The sequence below is a fragment of the Lotus japonicus genome, chromosome 1 (genome assembly GCF_012489685.1).
Source record: "Lotus japonicus ecotype B-129 chromosome 1, LjGifu_v1.2".
Classification (NCBI taxonomy): Eukaryota; Viridiplantae; Streptophyta; class Magnoliopsida; order Fabales; family Fabaceae; genus Lotus; species Lotus japonicus.
In genome coordinates this window covers 104,073,107-104,093,208 of record NC_080041.1, presented here as the reverse complement: position 1 = coordinate 104,093,208, position 20,102 = coordinate 104,073,107, and the positions used below count along the sequence as shown (strand labels likewise).

At 35.1% G+C, this 20,102-nt stretch overlaps 1 protein-coding gene across 1 annotated transcript; it reads right to left on the bottom strand.

Moving 5' to 3' along the window:
- Positions 1 to 1,345: 1,345 nt before the first annotated feature.
- Positions 1,346 to 10,001, bottom strand: LOC130728651 (agamous-like MADS-box protein MADS2). The gene is made up of 8 exons (XM_057580176.1): positions 9,499 to 10,001; positions 4,330 to 4,408; positions 4,150 to 4,211; positions 3,403 to 3,502; positions 2,925 to 2,966; positions 2,808 to 2,849; positions 1,778 to 1,920; positions 1,346 to 1,670 (listed from the first exon to the last, which is right to left on the bottom strand). Exons 1-8 carry the CDS (start codon positions 9,681 to 9,683, stop codon positions 1,574 to 1,576), a joined length of 750 nt encoding a protein of 249 aa, XP_057436159.1. The 5' UTR covers positions 9,684 to 10,001; the 3' UTR covers positions 1,346 to 1,573.
- Between the last annotated feature and the right edge of the window lie 10,101 nt (positions 10,002 to 20,102).

The window sequence follows — 20,102 nt, the reverse complement described above, 5'->3', positions numbered from 1 at the left end:
CGTAGCGGTTGAAAACCACTACCTACCTTTTAATGCGAAGCGGTCGCGGAACTGCTACCCATCTTTTTAATTGAGTAGCGGTTCAGAACCGCTACCCAATTTTAGCAACGCTGAGTTTAGCATCACCCACTTAACCGCTACCCAACATTGAACATAACCGCTACCCAAGCCCTTTTTTGTGGTAGTGCATATAGAAAAAAATATTTTCAAACAAAATGAGATTAAAAATAAATTAGTATAAAAAATTAGGTGAATAATCTACTATAATATAGTAATTCTGAAGCGCGGGCTGTAGCGATGTCATATTATCTCTTTACATTTATATAAATCTTACATGTCAGCTTTTACTCCTAGGTGGCAATCTAAACCATGTCCTTGCATCTTCTCAAACAATTTTTGTTTTCACACTTTTGTAACAACACACAACACTAAACTATCATTACTCACAATATTGTATTAGTAACATATCAATTAATAATGTTAAAAAAACGTATCAATTAACAATTTTAAAAACGAATCATTAAATAGTACAATGTGAAAGATTTAGTATTAAATTAAATAATTAGAAAATGTTTTTCTTCTTCAACCTAAATCTTGAAACCCACATGGTGGTTGAGTTGTAGATGAGTAGTAAGTGGTAAAAATGGCAGCAGCGGCGGTGATCCTCGAATGTGATCGGACCATAGTCGACTATAACAGTGACAAATGGGTCTCGCTATACAAGGATCCTAGCTTGCCTCATTTTTAAGTAAAACCGTTTAGATTTTAAGAACCATATATTCGGCAACCTGTTTGCACATGTCTATCTAATAACAACAAATTGCATTGCAATCAATGTCAAATGATAGTGTCGTCCGCGCTTTGCACGGGTCTAAATCTAGTTAAATGTTATTAAGGATCAAGATGCTCTCATCTGAATCGTAAAACTCTCTCAATTTACTTTTTCAATATTAATAAGTACGTTTTCATCTATAAAGCCATATTATCTTTAAAATAAAGTAATAGAAAAAATAAAGTGGTAGAAAAATATATATTTTACTTTTTTTCAAACATCATAATTAAAAAGGAAAATTAGCATTTAAATTTATTATTTATAAGATTTAAAAGTGATTTTCAGAGGTTCATGAGATTTTATAATCCTTCACTAATGAATGCAATCATCATATATGAAAACAAAAATGCATTCAAAACCAATTGACTTTTAGAAATCATTTACTATTGATCTGAAGCCAAGTTAATTTTGGAGAGCTTATATGAGTAGGCTTTTGAGTGTTGTAATTGATTTTAGAAAACTAGAAGTTGATCTAAACATACTATAAGGATACAATAGAGAAGAATTTCTAACCGGTACTTATAGATAAAAAATACTCAATGATATTAATATTATAAATTTCTTAAGAGGGTCATACCAAGGCCAAAGGTTTAGCAGTTTCAAGTCAGCTGTTTTTATACCAAATAAAAAAAAAAAATAACAATAGAAGCAAAGTAGCATTTACACATTGCAACCTTAAGCACATGGCTTTGTTCTTTTGTAGGGTGTATGCTTTGATATAGCCAGATAAACAAGCTTTGCTCAAAGCATCCATCCAGGAATAAACCCATTCACTTGTTGAGCTTGAGTTGTTGCAGCCATCTGATCTGAAGCCACACCATTGTACCTATAGTCAGAACTGAATTTTAAAAAAAGGGACATGTTAATTGAATCCTCATTCAAATTAAAATTAATCAACTGGAGTATGAACAGAACATAATCAAGCAAGTGATGGTATGTTATTACCCAATCTGCAATGTGGGGTTGCATTCCAATGGCTGGAAGAAGCCCTGAGAGTGAGCATTTTGTGAACCACCATACTGCATGCTTTGATCACCAGCTTGATCCCATGATTGCCTGTAGTGATTTCTTGAATTGATATCATCCAGCTGCATGCCAACAAATATTAGTCAAGACCATAGTGTGAAATGACTATTAAGATTGATGATATCTAATGTTTCTGTTATGGACTGGATTCGTGGTCCAAGCCTTGCAGATAAGCGTGATCTCGGCCGGCTTGGACCAAACACAATGAATACCATCCTAAATCGAGAGATAAGAATCTCATAGGCTAAAATCACTCCCCAGATATCTCAGACTCAGAAAATCCAGATTGAGGGAAGCAACATCAAGGCAACAAACCTTACTTATAAAGGTCATCAATCACAATTTTGGTATGCACACTTTCTATTTTCTGTTTCTCTGCCCAATCCTAAACTGACTTAACCCTTAAGCGCTTGAGTCCCTTGCCCTGCCGATCTAAGGAATCAAAGCTTGAAGCCAATCAATCAACTTAACCCAGTAGCCAAGTCAATTGTACGCAGAGCTGGACATAGCTATTTCTATCTTAAGGTTTTGATAAGAATCTTGGGAGAACCATTTGTGGTTGGACAGCCCAAGGCCTTATAAACCCCATATTAGAATCTCATACTTTCAATGTGGACTCTCACATACCTTGCAATTGGGTCCTTACAGAAGGTTCTATTTATTTTGTTTCACTTTCACTATCTTAAACAATCCAAGGCCTAGTTTGAAGAAAATCTTAACCTCCAGGGATACAATCTAATAGGCCAGGAATGGAGATGCAGGGTTGTACTCCTAAATTAATTTAAAGCATACTCATTAAAATATCTAAGCTGAACAAGTTGGCGCAATTAGCTAGAATGTTAAGGCTGAGGTGTAGCTTTTATTTATTTATGCATTAAGAAAGAAGCATGTAACAAAACCAAACTTGCTAGTTATGGGAAGAACATTGTCCATAATGGTATAATGCTACCTTCACTGACAAGGATCTGTTTGCTTCTACCAACATCTGCTCCTGTAATGAAACAATAAGCTTGAAATTATTAGGCAACCATAAAATTGCTTTATTCCTTTAGTCAAAACTATGTACCTTATTTTGAAGATCAGACAACTGGTCCAGCATGAATTGTGTCTGCAAATTGATATTCCAAACAAGGAGTTACAATAAGCTTCTCTTAAGGAAATTTCAGAGCGTAAAAGTAAAAGTATATAGGCACAATAGATTATTTTGAATCATTAAGCAAAAAAGGACTAGTAATTTCTTTCCTCTACATTTTCTTCAAATCTAAAAATGTCAATCTTCAATGAAGACTAAAGCCTGCTCTTCTATTTTATGACTGTTTGAGTCTATGACATGATACAATATTTTTGTGCCATCATGTCATAGTATGCCTTTATCATATAGAAAATGATGCATTGGTTATATTATTTGCCAAACCAAAACATATTTACAGAAATATTATGATAAAAATGTGAAATCAAATGGAGAAAATATAAAAAGCTGCATCAACAACTAATCAAGTTACTGAAAAATTAACAGGTTTCTTTACTCATAAATACACCTATACCTTTGTGGACCTCACTTGCTTCAGAGATGAGTCCAATTGCCGTTCAAGCTGCTCAAGATCTTTGCTATTAAGCGGGCCCAAGTCCTCCCCTAGAAGGTTTCTTCAGTAGCATGCACAAATACAATGGTCATTAACAATTAATTTTTTTTCTTTTAAAGCAAAAGAGAAATTTTATAGACTTCAGAACATCCTCCACAAGAGGAAGATTACAGAAGAAACATAACATAAAATTCAGTCAAAATTAGACCACAAATCGCAACCAATTGTTTAGCTAAAGCATCTGCAATAAATTTTCTCAAACAATGTGGTTTATCTCGAAACACCACTTCCACGCGCAACCAATCAATTAAATTCAACATAGTTTGGACTTTCCAAGGCCTGTTCTGATTGCAAAGCTATTCACTCAACCAATCGTTAATGATGAGTCACTTTCAATAACTACACATCTATAAGATTGTATTCAACACAAAACAGAAGGGCATGTAAAATTGCTGATACTTCAACTTCATAAGCCCAACATGGACTAATGTGTTTGGAAAAACAGCCAAAAACATACCCTTGCTCATTCCAGCATGATATGAAAATTCTTGCTGGCAAACTATTTATGAAAAATATAAATTATATTTGGTGACTTGGAACTAGTAGCTTTTCTCACACTTGAACATGCATGATATGAACATAGAAGGTAAGAATTATAATTGGTTTCTAGTGAGTACACTGTTATAAATAATTTTCTGTTAAAATCACCTCTGGGTTCTTTGCAGAGATTCAAATCTTCCTTTCAGCTTTAAGTATTCACGGTAGCTGCTCTGCTTCCAAGAAAATGACAAATGAAAAACAAGAGATATGACAATAAAAAACTATATGTGGAATTTTTCCAAAATGAACTTTTGTAAGTTAGATATAAATAGCAGGAGCTGCTACTACCTCAAGTTCTTTGGCTGGTTTGTTAACTTCCACAGCACCATAACTGCACTTCTGGTACCTTTCAAGTGTCTTGACCATGCTGATTTAAGAGGAAGAAAAAAAAGGAAATGGCATCAAATTAAAAGAGGAAAATATTACATTCATACTACAATTCCACCACTGGCGGATCATAATGGAGACATAGGGGGCCATCCCCCCGATTTTTTTAAAATACAAAAAACTGTGGAAAATGTTTGGTGGGTACCAAAGGATGTAGATTCCTAAAATGAGATAGGAATAGAAAAAGAATAAGATATAGATGTGATATATAATATAATATGATTGAATCATAACTCAAAAACAATTGAACTCCTAATATATATAATAATATAATTTGTACACCAATTTTTGATGATTAACTATGTTAAAACAGTGTCACATCACACCATTCATGTGGCCAATAGTGTGTACCACCTTAATTTTCTCATATATTTAACTTTTACCCATTTACTTTTTCAAGTCCATAACCAATGACTATTTCAATCACTCTACTAATACTAATAGTACTACTCCTACTTTTATGATACTAGAAATCATACTATAAATCATAAAAGCAGGAGCAGTGAGATATTTTATAAATCATAAATCATCTTGAGTGGCCAACATTTGGTTTGTTAGAAAAAATTCTTAACACATTTCGGCTCTTCCATATATTTTATAGTCAAGTTTCGCCACAAAATTTCCCCACACACCCAGAGTAATGAGATATAATGAGGGGTCTTATAGCAAAAGAGAGAGATATAAAATAACTACTATCTATGTAAGAGAAAGTGCATGCGAAAAACTTTCAAAATAATGACGGTACATGAATAACTACTATCCATACTAGTCATTAAAAGGATGTAAAAAAACAAATGAACAATATCTTGTATTTTTGTGCCATTTTTGTGGTACCCTTATGCACTTTCATTTCATAGCAGCAAAATTGCATTCCATGTAGAAATAATGGTTTAATGATACCAACTCAGCAATTTTATGTGATACACCCACTTGATCATTCAATTATACCAAGCGTTGACTAAAAAAAGAAAAATAAACAAGTTTCAGAAAATATTCCTGGCGCAGAAAAATTAAATTCATTTATAACAATGTAGAAGTTTTTTTTTTTTTTTGAAACTCATAACAATGTAGAAGTTACTTAAAACTACAATGGAGGCAATAGTTAACAATGGGGCAAGTGAGTTGTAGTGTTCAGCCACACAAAGAATAAATGCTGAGTGGGAAACCAACATCATGGTCTGGGATCATAGGATCTCTTTGCAGTACATCTATTATGCTATTCTTTTCAAGTCCCTTTGATAAAAGTATCCAAAACATAAACCATGTTACAATTTTTCACTTTCAACCAAATCCAATTTTACAAACTTAAGTGTGTGTTTGAATACAATTGAGTGTTGATGTAATGTGAGTGAACTTTCATCTCAATTCAATAAGAAAGTTTTGTTCACTTTTATCTTAAAGTAAGTGTTAATGTGTTTACATTGATACTAACCAGCACTCAAACATAGCCTAAGTAATTTAAGGAGGAAGTGAAGGAGAAAGTGACCACTTCATCTAATTATTCTGTGTAGCTGGACATGCAACACCCTAAACAATTGCATTAGACTAGAAGAAGATATATGCAATATTTTATAAGGAAGAAAGAAGTGGCTAATCGGTTATGCATCAAAGGAAATATCATGATCCCCAGTTTCAAATCATCAGTTTGTAAATTCTCATGACACAAAGTAAGACAAATGATAACTAGGTATGCGGACTATAAACTATTTTCTGGTACTGGGATAATTTCACAAGAAGGAGATCTATCTCATTTTGCTCTATTGGCTGATGCCGAGCCAATTGATTTTGTGCATGCAATGAAGGATGAGATTTGGAGAGAAGCCATGAGGGGGGAAATGAAATTCATAGAGCCCAATCAGACTTGGGAACTAGTTAAGTTTCCTTTTAACAAGCAACGAATTGATCTGAAGTGGGTCTATAAGCTGAAATTGAGACCATAAAGATCAGTTGCCAAGCACAAAGCAAGATTGGTAGCTAAAGGGTTTCTTCCAAGAGCTGGCTTAGATTTTACAGATGTATTTTCACTGGTGGCCAGAATTGAAACCATCAGAGTGGTGATTGCTTTTGCAAGTGGAAGGGGATGATCACTATTCAAATTGGATGTGAAGTCAGCATTTCTGAATGCCCCATTGGAAGAAGAAGAGGTATGTGACCCAACCATCTACGTTTGAGATCAAATGGAAAAAAGAAAAGTCCTACAAGCTGAGAAAGGCTCTATATGGCTTGAAGCAAGTCACTCGAGCCTGAAGCAAAAGAAAAGACTCTTTTCTGACTCAGCAGCAAGGTTTTTCAAAATGTTCTATTGAGCATGGAGTCCATGACAGAATCAAAACTGCTGCTGAAGTGTTATTTATATGTCCATATGCTGATGACCTGCTAGTTACCGGAAGTGATCTCAAATAAATAGAGGAGTTCAAGGTGAATATGAGGTCTGAATTTGATATGACAAGCTTGGGAACACTAAGCCTTTTCCTTGGCATGGAATTTGTGACTACAAAGCTTGGTATTGTGCTGCATCAAAAGAAGTATGTGATTGAGGTGCTATGGTTGCAACTCAGCAATAACCCCGGTGGAAACAAATCTAAGACTTGAAAAGGAGGAAGGGGAGAAAGCAGGTGAAAGAACTTTATTAAAACAGGTTGTTGGCTCAATAAGATACATTTGTTGCAGACCCGACATTTTCGTTGGTGTTGTGAATTAGGATTATTAGTCAGTTTATGAATGATCCTAAGCATCCTCATTTTGTGGCTGCTAAGAGAATCTTGAGGTATTTGCACGGAACATTAGATCATGATATTATGTTTCAAAAGCCAGCAAATCAGAATCTGATAGAGTTGGTTGGTTTTTCTAATTCTGATTGGTGCGGTGACAAGGTAGATAGAAGGAGCACAAGTGGCTACTTATTCAAGTTTCTAAATTCAGCTATATATGTCATAGAGTTCAAAGAAGCAAAATCTAGTATCTCTCCCTTCATATGAAGCGGAGTATGTTGCAGCTTCTCATGCTGCTTGTCAAACACTTTGGTTGGTTGGAATCATTGCTTGATGAGTTGAAAATTAGCTGTAGAAAACCAGTACACACATTTGTGGATAAAAATCAGCTAGAAGTTTTGCTAAGGATCCAGTGGCACATGGGAGAAGCAAATGCATTGGGACTATATTTCACTTTCTAAGAGATCAAGGTTGGAACTTATTAACTGTTGTACAGAATTGCAAATAGCTGATATCCTTAAAAAACCTTTAAAGGCAGATTTGATTTAAGGAGCTTAGAAGGATGTTAGAGCATCTCCAATGGTGGAATCTAATAAGATCCGGATCTTATTTTAAGGTCTCAAAATAAGGACTCCATTGGAGATGCTCTTAGAAGTCATTTCATTAAATAGTATTTTCATTAGCCATTAGGCCGATAAATTCAAAAGGCTGCTAGTTTCTGTTAATACTGTTAATAGGCAGGTACTACTGCTAGTTGGTTAAGGCGCTCTATCAGTAAGTGAGAGTGTTACAATAGAAAGTTTTTTTCATTCAGTCATTATATGCACAATCAACTGAAGTCTAAAATAAATGAAAATAATAAAGAACATGATAATAGAAACCATTATTTATTTAATTTCATGTTGGAAACAACAAAAACGTTCTCAGTACAATTTTATAAAAAGGAAAAATAATATTGCATTTATATTAGAATATGACAAAGTAGAAAATAGGAACTTGAAAGTTTTTTGATAGTTTGAGGGATTTTTTTTTTCTTTAATAGACAATTAAAAAGTACAATTTTTTTTCTTTTTCTTTTCACAGATTAAAGGATTATAAATTATTTCAATGTATTGAGGATTCAAGGTATGAAAAAGAATAAGTGATGAGATGAAGTATGTACTCGTTTTATAATTTTTTTTAAAGAGGATGAAAAATGAAAAAATTAGAAAGGCCTTATCTAGGGTCACACCGCTCATAATTAGTAAACATAAGATTTATAGCATTGTAAAATAAGATTTATAAATTAAACAAATAACAGCAAAATAGTTACTCGCAAATTAACAGTCAATTTGTTATGAATTTGCTATTCTCGCAGCTTATTGGCAACAATTTAATATCAGTGCTGCTAGACAACCCCAATTAGAAATATAGCTTTCGCTTGATAGTAGTGTAGTACCAAAATGACATGATAATCAATCAACAATTGTGCATACACTTAGATATACATTGTATAAATATAATTATCTCCCTTCCATCATCTATTCTCCCCCCTCCTACCAAAAACCCACAGCTACAAAGTAGCTAGCTGAAATCAATCACTTTTAATTTAATTCACCCCAAATGCAAAAAAAAAAAAAAAAAACTAATTTTAGCTAAGGACTGGAAATCTTATTTATCTTTGGTGCAAAACACTGCATTCTCACTTCTCCTTCATAGAAATTTCCATTTAATAGAACCACAGAAGTGACTGAGATCCAGAACATTTCAAGACATACACAAAACATTGATCCCAACAAAAATTAGGATAGCAAAACACTCAATTAAGAAGAAACCAGCAGCAAACTTAGGCCTATGAACATTCAAATCTTGATCTTGTTTATTAAGCAAAAGCATGATTTCAAGGAAAAAAGTGACAAAAGTTGAAGCTAGTCAACAATAATCTCACAAAAGAAACCGTACAAGTACAACACATGGAGATAATCATCAGATCATGTACCATACTACTAGATCTGTTAAATCTACCCTCACTCACAACATTACACACAAAAGACCAAATCAAATCACAACTTTGATTACTTTATCTCATAGTAAGAGAACCGTAAACTCAGCTTAATTATACAAATTAACCACAAATTTACATGATAAGAGAAGGGATATAATTTATCAAGGAAAATATTGAAAATAAAAAATGAGAAATCAAAATTAGAAACCAAGATTTTCATCTAATTGTTGAAGTAAACAAATCAAAGAAAAGACACAAAAACATTAAAATAAAAAAAGTAAGTAGATCTCATATATAGTTCAACAAATTAAGGAAAAGTAATATATTTCAGAATCAATTAAAAAAGAGAGAGCATGTATAGAAATTGATACATACCTAGAGCTGCTACAAAACTCATAAAGCTTGCCACGAGTGGAGAAGACAATAAGAGCAACCTCAGCATCACAGAGAACAGAAAGCTCATAAGCTTTCTTGAGAAGCCCATTTCTCCTCTTTGCAAATGTAACTTGCCTGTTTATCTTGTTCTCTATCCTCTTCAGCTCCACTCTTCCTCTCCCCATATCCCTTATTAAATTTCAAACCTTCTTCTTCAAATAAAAATTTCCCTTTTTTTTCCAACTTAAATTCTTTCTATTTCTGTGCAGTACCTATCTCTTTCTGCAACTATTTCTTGTTTTACCTCCTCTTTCCTCTTCCTGTTCCTGAATGATCCTTCTTTTCTGGGTCAGTACAGCTAAATTTGTGAAAAACAAAGAAAAAAGTTCAACACTTTGAAGTTGAAAAACTTGAAAGCCCTAGAGAGAGAAAAACAGAAGAAAGAAAGAAAAGATAGATAAAGGAAAGTGTTGTGAATTGTGATGAGTTTTGTGTTGTGTTGTGTTAACTTGGCTTTTTATCCTTCGGATTTAATTTTCTTTTGGTGATCACATGATCTAGTTGAGAGATCACAATTCTGTTTGAGCTGTGAACATTCACATCATTGTAGAATGACTCTCCCAGTAAAGTTTTTTTCATCCATAAAACTCGAACTCAAAACCTCATTTAAGACAAATCAAACGTATACTACTTAAACCAAATACCAATTGCATTTAATTTTCTTATCTCCAGTAGAAAAAGAAAAATAAAACTGGGTGGAGCTAGCTTAGGGTTTTCCAGTTTCATGATACTTTCTTTTTCCCATGCTTTCCCATGTTATGGTATTTATAGTAAGTATATGTGTTGCCGAGATACAAGAGAGGCGCGTGTGAGACACTGAACGTGGGATCGGCCGGGTTGACCCGGTTGGTGATGAACGCTGGCGCGTGGTGACAGCTGTGGTGTGTTAGTGTTAATTGATGAGAAATATCTGTGTCATTGTCCACTGTCTTCAGAGAGGTAGAGCAAGAGTATCAGAACGTCGTCACATACCTTAAAATGGATCACACACGTGTCACTTACTCACTGGCTTCCTTTCTCTATCATACGAATAAATAAATAAATAAATGTTTTACAAATCAAATTTGCTATATACCTTCATATATTTTTATTTTATTATTTATTTATTTTATAGGTAAATTTTGGTTGTAGAGTAAATTAGTACAAATTATCTCTCATCAGGTTCAAAACATGATCATTTACTTGCAATTACCCTTAACTCAACCATGTGAGCTACCCCAATTGATTAGGTGTGTCATACTTTTAGTGGACTCCACATAAATTTCAACAAATTTATGAAAATGTGTTAAGAAATTAGTGTTGTTAGCATCTTTCATACGATATAAATTTGTTGCAGTTATTTCTTAATGTAGTCATTGCAGTCACTCAATATGAGGATATATGTAAAACGATTAACATTTGATCTCAATGAATATGATATAAACATATGTTAAAAACATGATCCGTCTGATCTTTAATCAAGTGAACTGTATTTGTGACTTCAGTACTATCAATTGCAGTAAATCCAAATTCATTTATATATTGCACATTTATATATATGTTGAATATAATCACAAAATCTAAGAAAAGTTACTTTTATTTTACTCGTGCGATTTTTCACTTTGTATGCAAAATGTTTGTTTAAATGTTCATCTAACACTTTTCAAAGCATGTTATTTCAAAAACTACAAAGTGTAGCTTGATATTTAATATGATTTTCCGTCTAGGCGTGATTTAAAAAAGTGAAAGAAAAAAAAAACAGATTTACTTTATCTAGCTTATGTCACTTTTTTTTAATCAATTTTCATAAATTTTCCTCACATTTTATTATAATATTCATCATATCTCTCATCCATCTCTCTTCTATTTCTAGATTTTTCTAAGTGGAGATGAAATTGAAGTGTGTAAAATTCATTTTATTATACGTCTAGAAAAAATAATTATTTTCCATTACATGCAGATTGGGAAAAGTTGAGTAAAGTGAAGCCAGCATTGGAGCATACTGATTCAAACTGAAAAATAATTAGAAGGGGTAACTTTAACTGATGAGTTAATGGGTCTATATTTGGTAATTTCTTTGTGATTCACATTTTGTGGCAATTCATTTAAAAAAAAACATTATGTGGCAATTAAATGCAAGCACTGCTTAACGTAAAAAAACGGGAAAGTGTAATTTACAATGGTGGTTAAGATTTGAGAATAACTGGTAAGTGGTAAGACATTATTTTTGCTGAATTAATTGGTCTTTTTGAAATTGAAACCAAGGCAAAACATAATCATAATTTAGAAAAAGAAAATGTAAAAGCATGGAATCTTTTTAGGAGATATGCATGTACAGTGTCATCACTCAGCACTGTGCATATAAGATGTGACCTTGAAATTTAGAATAGGTTCACTACTAAAGAGAACAAATTCTAGCACCCTATACCTACCACTTCACTTCCTTAGGTTAGGATATGGAACTAAAAAACAAAACCACGTTTATGAAGAATCAAAGTCCGCTACCAAGGTTGGAGGAAGCAAGTTTTATCTCTTCAGGTCAATTTTCAAGTGAATGATTTTTTGGCTAATTATCAATTTGAAGCTAGACCAAAAGATTGGTTACGAATTCATTCATCGATTTTGACAAGTCACATGATGATTAGAAAATGCCAATGATTAATGAACACCCTGCTCCATTATTATCCAAACAAAGTACTAGTACCAAATTGTTTTCGGAGCCCGCTAGCATTTATCCTAGTTAATTACCAATTTACTTCATGATAAAGAAAATTCCAATAATACACATTCTATTCCAAAAGAAACCAGTTAAAACCGTATTTGTTGAGCTGAAGGCCTAATATTAGCAAATATGAATGAATAATAAGATGGATGTAAAAAAAAAAAGAAAAAAAATTGGTTTGCATATATTATAACACTACAAATATTTAAATTTATATATTTAGCTCTCAATTATCATAAGTTCTATTATGATCCAAATAATATTTATGCTAATTCAAAATAGAAGTGAGATTTTCTAATTTCTATTATGACTCATCTTCTTCACCACTTCATCTTCTCTTCCCTCACCACCTCGACACTCTATCAAAGCCCCAACCGAATGAAAACCCGATTATTGGATCTTCAAATCCATTAATTCAATCCCAACAAACAGCGAAAGCACCCGAAGAACCCCAATAGGAAATTGACCCAAGAATTTCCCAAAAGAATTCTCAACATCAAAGCAAGCACCGGTTTGGCAACCCCAAGAAACACCACATAAGCCTCACTCCTACCTCTAAACTTGTAATGACCCGCCAAACCATGGACTAATTATGTTTCGCTGATCTTGTGATTCCTTTGATGTTGGAGGTTGTCATCGGCGCCGATGGTGAGGACAAGGAAGAGGACAGCGGCGAGAGCGACAATGAGGTCGTCGAGGCTAACCAGGGTGGTAGAGGACTCGATTTGGCGGCGAGGTCTTACTAGAAGCCGGTGTTCTTTGATGGAGGAGAAGGTGAAGGAGAGGCCCTAGGAGAGCCGAGCTTCGCGAATGACGGGCACACCTTGTTCCCTTCTTTGAGAGTCTCATAGCCCAAATTTCCCTCCCACCACAAGCAACAATCACCCGTAAAGTTTACAACTTATGTGTTGGCTATGCAATGTTTGATGATGTTGTTGATCCTGCGATATGACTATTCCCATTTTGATGTCCCATAATATGATTATAAGTGAATAAATAGAAATATATTTGAGGCCATTCCCAACACATAGTGAGTCCAAAGTGTCATGTGTAAGGTTGCACAAGAGAAAACTTGTGCATACTAGGAAACCCCATATATAGGCCATTATAATTGGTGGAAAAAGACCAATTTTTGTAAGGGTTAAAAACTATAACCGTCCCTGAATTTTGAGCGAGATTTGAAAACCGTCCCTCGCCGGAAAATTATCTGAAAACCATCCTCAGACTATTGAAAACAAATTGGACCCGTCCCTCCGGCCACCATAGCTCCGGCAAGTCGCTTATGTGGCATTCCACGTCAATTAATGAGAGCCCGACGTGGATTTTTTATTCCACATGTGTAATTAATAATTAAAATAAAATAAATAATTTAATATAAAAAAGGCTTAAACTAAATTAAATGATTGTAACTCAATATTCAAAGATTAGGATGCTTATCAAAATTTATCTTCTTTTTACCCAGAATCTTCTTTTCTTCTACCATGAACGAAACCCACCAAATCTTCTCTCAAACAAAACCCACTAACCTCCTTCTCTCAAAACAAGCAAATATGTTCCACCTTGCTTCATCTTGCAACAAAACCCACAAAATCTATTTTCTCAAACCCCAATAAAAAAACTCAGTTTCTGAAACTCACCCTATTCCACCCCCTTTTCTTCACATCACTCGAAACCCAGTAACAAAATCCCTCCAGATCTGCGAAAGGTATAGATCGACCCAGCCATCACACAACCTGGGGACCGCGACAACCAGAGTGGCTTCGACCCAGCCCCAAATCGTAGCAAACCATGCACCTCCTTTGAAGCTTCTCCGCTGAGAACCACCTTCACAGCAACCCACCAATCTCTCCTCCGTTCCCATTTCTGGTGAATGGGAGGTCTTGAAGCGAGATCGATGTTCAGAATGAGGAATGGAAAAAGACTCTTGCGTTCCTTTATTATGTTTAAATGCTTTTGTTGGAAGGGAAGAAGGGAAGTCACACGCAAGTTTCAGATCTGGGTTGGAAAGGGGCTAGGGTTTGGAGTTAAAGAAGATGGAGTGAGAGGGTGTGGGTGAGGGTTGCTGTTGTTGCTGTCTTGTGGTTTGATTATTTCTGGTTTTTTTTTTTTTGAATTGTTGGTTGAAGGCTGAGTGGTCAGGGTGATTAGTTTTCTGGGGTTGAGTTGTTGTTTGAGTATGAGCTTTTTCTATTTTTTGTCCTTCAAATTGTTGTATTTCTTTCTCGATGAAGAAAAAAAATTGATGATATATGAGTGGATGGTTTAGTGTTAATTTAAGAAAGAAGATTATCATCGTGACTTTTTTGGGTGGATATATAAATTTCTGGGTTGGATTGATGGAGGAAGAGGAAGAGAAAAAGGAAGAAGATGAAGAAGGTGGAAGTGAAATTTTAACGATTTAAGCCTTTTTTTCTATTAAATTATTTTTTTCATTTTATTTTCATTATTAATTACACATGTGGAATAAAAAATATAATTAAAAATTACACGTAGCATGCCACGTGTCTCTAATTAAGTGACGTGGAATGCCACATAAGCGGCTTGCTGGAGCTATGGTGGCCGGAGGGACGGGTCCAATTTGTTTTTGAAGTCTGAGTAGAGCTGTCAATACGGGCCAGCCCGGCCCATATGGGTCAGCCCGTATGGGTTGGGTTGAAAACGGGTTGGGTCGTGTCAACCCGGGGCCTTAACGAGCCAGGAAAATATGAACCCAACCCGGCTCACTACGAGCTCGCGGGTTGGCGGGCTGGCTCGCGGGTTGGGTGAAAAAAATATAAAAAATAGATAAATTGGATTAGAAAATGTTTTAAAAAAATAATTTCACAAAAATGCTTAAAGAAATTGGTAACAACTCATAAGAAAGAGGTTTATCAACCCATTAATTTGTATGTCACATTTGAAATATAGTAAAGTAACTTTTTGGTTACAAAATATAGTAAAATAATTTAGTTGACAAGATTTAAAAACACAATTATTTTACTGTCACATTTAAAATAAGATAAATAATAGAATAACAATAAATAAAACACAAAAAATTGTCTCAAATTTAAAGAAATGAAAATTTCCATGTTTCTATCTAAAAGTAATCCATAAAACTAACCTTAAATTAAAGACAAATAAAATAAATTTTTTAATAAAAAATAACTCTAACCCGACGGGTTGGCTCGCTTGACCCGCGGGTTGGCCCGTTTAACCCGCGGGTTAAACGAGCCGGGTTGCACTAACCCAAGTTCTTTTCGAGTTGGAATTTAACCAACCCAACCTGGCTCATTTAGCCAACCCGTCGAGCTGGCTCGCGGGTTGGAACCCATATTGACAGCTCTAAGTCTGAGGATGGTTTTCAGATAATTTTCCGGCGAGGGACGGTTTTCAAATCTCGCTCAAAGTTCAGGGACGGTTATAGTTTTTAACCCTTTTTGTAAAGATGAAAATATGTATTTCCCACCAATTATGAAGCCCAAATCATGAAACGGTGAAACTTATGTATAAGAGCTACTTACATACAAAATAAAAAACCACATTGATTTCCAAATCACGTGAACACTCGCAAAATCTAATAAAACTTGCTTCGGCCCACATTGATTTTGGCTTCAACATCCAAACATGCACATAAATTTCTTTGCAGAATTAATTATGACTTCAAAATGAATTGTATAAGATATTAAGAGCATGTTTTGGTACATGCTAAAAAAGGAACAAAAATCACGATAAATAAAAACTTTACTTAACTTTTACCGTTGTAATTGTGATTTTGCCCTTCAGTCCTAATTTGCACAATATATCCATAAACTAAATTTACCACATAGATCCCATCCCTTCCATGTTTCGCAAGATTTTGATCACTAAATTGTGCAAGATTAAGCATGATTTGAAATGTTTGCATGCTGCTAACACAGTAGCATTAAATTAACCATACTTAACATGAATGAGTGCATGACAATCAACATCATCATCCCATTGACAATCAGAACTTCGCCAATTCCAACGGTTTTTTCTGAGGCTGCGAAAACAAGTGTCATGGAAACGTGTTGAGCTACAATTGGCGGTAGATACAGTACCAGGTGACACAATGCCAATGATTGATGGAAAGAAAACCCCTCCAAAAGCGACGTCGTATGGACATGTGTCGTCACAGGATAGAAGGAGCACGAGGCCCTTGGATTTCCATTGGTAATTGAAATATGCGACGCGTGCCGCGAAAAGCAACGGTAGGAGAACAGTGACAGACATCGAGTGAGTGTAGCATAGTGATAATAATGTAGTACTTGCTTCTTTTAATTTGTTTTTTTTTTTGCCAACCATTTCTTACATGGTCACATCCATCACATCCAAGGAAAAACTGACCAACAGAGCTCAAAAAGCTAGCTAGGTGAAAATCTACGTGGGCTTGAAGTATAGTCCAAATCAAAGTCAGAGAGAAAATGGATCAAGCCCAAAAAATACTAACCACACTAGAACACCATTCGAAAATGGAGGCAAACCCCCACTAAGTAGCACTTCCAAGCAACAACCGTCAATGCCTCAATGGTAATGGACAAATATGCAAACATGCACTTTTATTGAGGAGGAAACTTCATATTTGGTTTGCCAATTTTTTTTTATTTAAAAAAAAATAATGTTGAAAACATGTTTGGTCAATATTTAGAAAGTGTCTTTTATGAAAATATTTTCTAAAATATGATTAAAAGTGGTGGCGGTGAAGGTTGATGGTGGTGGTCGCGGCGGCAGAGATATTGATGGTGGCGACAACTACAATGATGGTAGCGGAGGCGGTGAAGGTGGTGGTGGCGACGACGATGGCTGCAATGGTGGCGGCGATGACAACGAAAATGAAAACAAAAGCTTAAAGGAAACACATTTTTTAAGTTTTAAAAATTTAAAAACAAAATCTATTTAAAAACACTAAAAAGTGGAAAATAATTTCTCAACCAAAACAGTAGATTCAACAATATTGTATTTGGAGTTCCAAAAAACAATATTGTATTTGGACAATAGAAAAAATAACATATATAAAATTGCATTTGCGTCTAAGTTTTATCTCTTTATTGAAGCTTAAATATAATTGTCGTTTCTGTAAAATATAGTTGAGTTTAAATTGATCAATGTAAACATTTGACATTTTTGGTTCTTAATTTTTTTATTTGAAATAATTAAGAATAAGGTTTTTTTTAAGCCAAGACATTGGATTCAACCACCACAAGGGACGAATACAACGAGTAGTGGACCAGTAAAAAAGGCTAGAACCAACTAGTTACATGAGATCTTGTCAGCAATGAAAAGAGTAAAAACAGGAAATCAGTGTCAAACCAGAGGCAAATATTCCATTTTAAAGGAAGAGGAAAAAAATCACCCCACATGAGATCAATTCCATATAAATAACACCCTTGCCGTTGTCATATATCAAACCAGTAACCAGTGTGATGAGCCTAGTTAGTTGAAGGGAGTCTAATTGGATTTTTGACATCAGTTGTGGTCCCTCCAAAATTTATTTCATCAATTTTGGTCCTCCTCCCCTTTCTTCATTCTTCATCTTCCTCCTCCCACCCACTGCCCCTTTTCTTCACTATTGTTTTCGGTGCTCCACTAACCCCATCCTAGAAACCATCGTTAGCCACCATCACGCAACCCTCCTGTGGCATTGTTGCCAACGCCACCAAGCCCAATTCCATCCATATTGAAGTATTGGGCTATGAGATGGTTAAAATTTCGGGAGATTTCAACATTTGGCTAAGTGCAAACAACATAAGTACATTGAACATTATATATTCACCTAAAACTCTAAGGTATTATGTGTAGGAGTTTTGTCACTTACAAACTGCTAATCACTTTTTTTTTTCTTCGAATGTGAGACTTCTCATTCACACTTAGTTTCTCAATAATCTCTCACCCTCAAATGTGATTCCATTATCTCAAGTAGAAGCCTTTCATAAATGTATGCTTGTATCGTTGTTGGCTCTCCTCGCATCAACAAGACATGCCGCCTAGCATTAGAAGCTCATGATCCTGATAGAAGTTCATGATTTTGATAGTATTAGTTATATCTTCAATGCAATGAAGAGTACATAGTGTAGTCCCTTTCTCACTGCACTTCTTGATGTGGTTAACGAAAGTTTGTTGTTCCTACTCATTCCAGTTCCTCTGTTTTTTTTCTCTATACACTTTTAACATCATTATCAATGGAGTGCTTTAAATGCCTGCTGACTTTGTGATGGTGGAAAATGATTCAACTATTGGGGCTTTGAAGGATGGAATCCATGATGCTATGAAAAAAAACATATTGTTCTATCCTGTTACTCATCATGTTGGAAAGATAGTCAATGGTTTGTGGAAGTTTCTTGTCGTTGAGAATGATGTGCTAGTAGAAACTTGCTTCGATCCTTCAGATTCTATTGTGCTTGAAGTTTCGGACCCGAAGAACCAGTTGAAGTATCAACATGCTGAGAAATGGGAAGTCCTTTGCAGCTGCCGGGCCTGTGACGATGAGAGAGAGTTCATGATACAGTGTAGTAGTTGTCGTCGCTGGAGTTACAGAGGCTATTATATTGAAATGACTCTCAGAATTTTCTTTGTTTATTATGTAAAGTGGAGTGAGTATAGGAGAGAGTTTAAGGAGTCTTGCTTTTGTAATAGATGAGTCCTCATTATGGTTGTATACGCACATTAGTTTGATCTCAAAAAAAAAATGCATAGAAATTAAGAAAAGTGAGTTAAGGACAATTTTGAAAGTTCAATATTAATTGAGAACAAATTTAATTCACTTAACTACTCTAACTATATTTCTTAAATTACGTAAATTAGTTTTTTTATTCTCATAAATATGACTGAAAGTAATTAAACATCACGAGAGCAAATTTAATGCACTTAACAAATTTAATGCACTTAACTACAACAACTTCCAGTTCCAGTACCAGTGCCCCGAGCGCAAAGGGATATGGCTTCTTCCTGGTCGCGGCCTCAGAGAGGAAAGACAAAGGTCAATGTTGATGCGTCTTTTAGGGAGGATGGAGGGGCCAGTTACGGTTTGGTGGCAAGGAATTACCTGGGCGAGGTGCTTGCGGCGACAACCTCACACGTAGCTTCGGCTTTGTCCGCGACGCTCGTTGAGGCGCAAGGACTTCGATGAGCTATGGTGATGGCACGCGAGCTTGGCTTCATGAATCTGTGCCTTGTGCCTTGAGACTGACAACTTGCAGGTCTTTAATGGTTGGAGAAGCTCTTCTCCAGGCAGCTCTTATTTATTTACTATTTTAGCAGATTGTCATAGATTAGTTTCTCATTTACTTATGTTTCTATTTCTTTTGTACGTTGGAATGACAATGCAGTTGCAGATTATTTAGCAAGGCATGCTTCTTCTTATCTGGGGTCTGTCTAAAGTGATTCCACCTGTGGATGCTGCTGTTATAGCTTCTATGCCTCGCTCTAATTAATATATTTATCAGTTTATTTCCAAAAAAAAAACTACAACAACTTCTAACTTTTTTTTTCCGGTAAATAACAACTTCTAACGTGAAAAACCAACATGAGAAGAAATTAAACACCACGAGCAAACTAGTAATAACTTCCATTATAAATCAGGATGACAAATACGGATCCACCTAATATACACAAGTTTTTAATTGTGTAACCTTACACAACTAGATAAATTGTCCCTTCTACCCTTACAACAAAAATTAATCCCATCTCCATCCTTCCCACCCCTAATCTACAATTCCAGAAAAAATTCACAGCCACCACCATCTTCCTCCACCTCCTCCCTCCTCCACCGCCACAACCATCAGAGAAAATTCCATGGCACCCACTTAACCCAGAAACCCAGAACAACAATCTCACCCAACGAAACCCA

Bases quoted from the DNA above. Each gene is read 5' to 3' on its own strand.
- LOC130728651 (XM_057580176.1), bottom strand. From the start codon at position 9,683: ATGGGGAGAGGAAGAGTGGAGCTGAAGAGGATAGAGAACAAGATAAAC. The intron at 2,967-3,402 runs GTATAGGTGTAT...ATCAATTTGCAG, and splicing joins AGCAAGTGAGGTCCACAAAG to ACACAATTCATGCTGGACCA. The intron at 2,850-2,924 runs GTACATAGTTTT...GTTTCATTACAG, and splicing joins TGTCTGATCTTCAAAATAAG to GAGCAGATGTTGGTAGAAGC.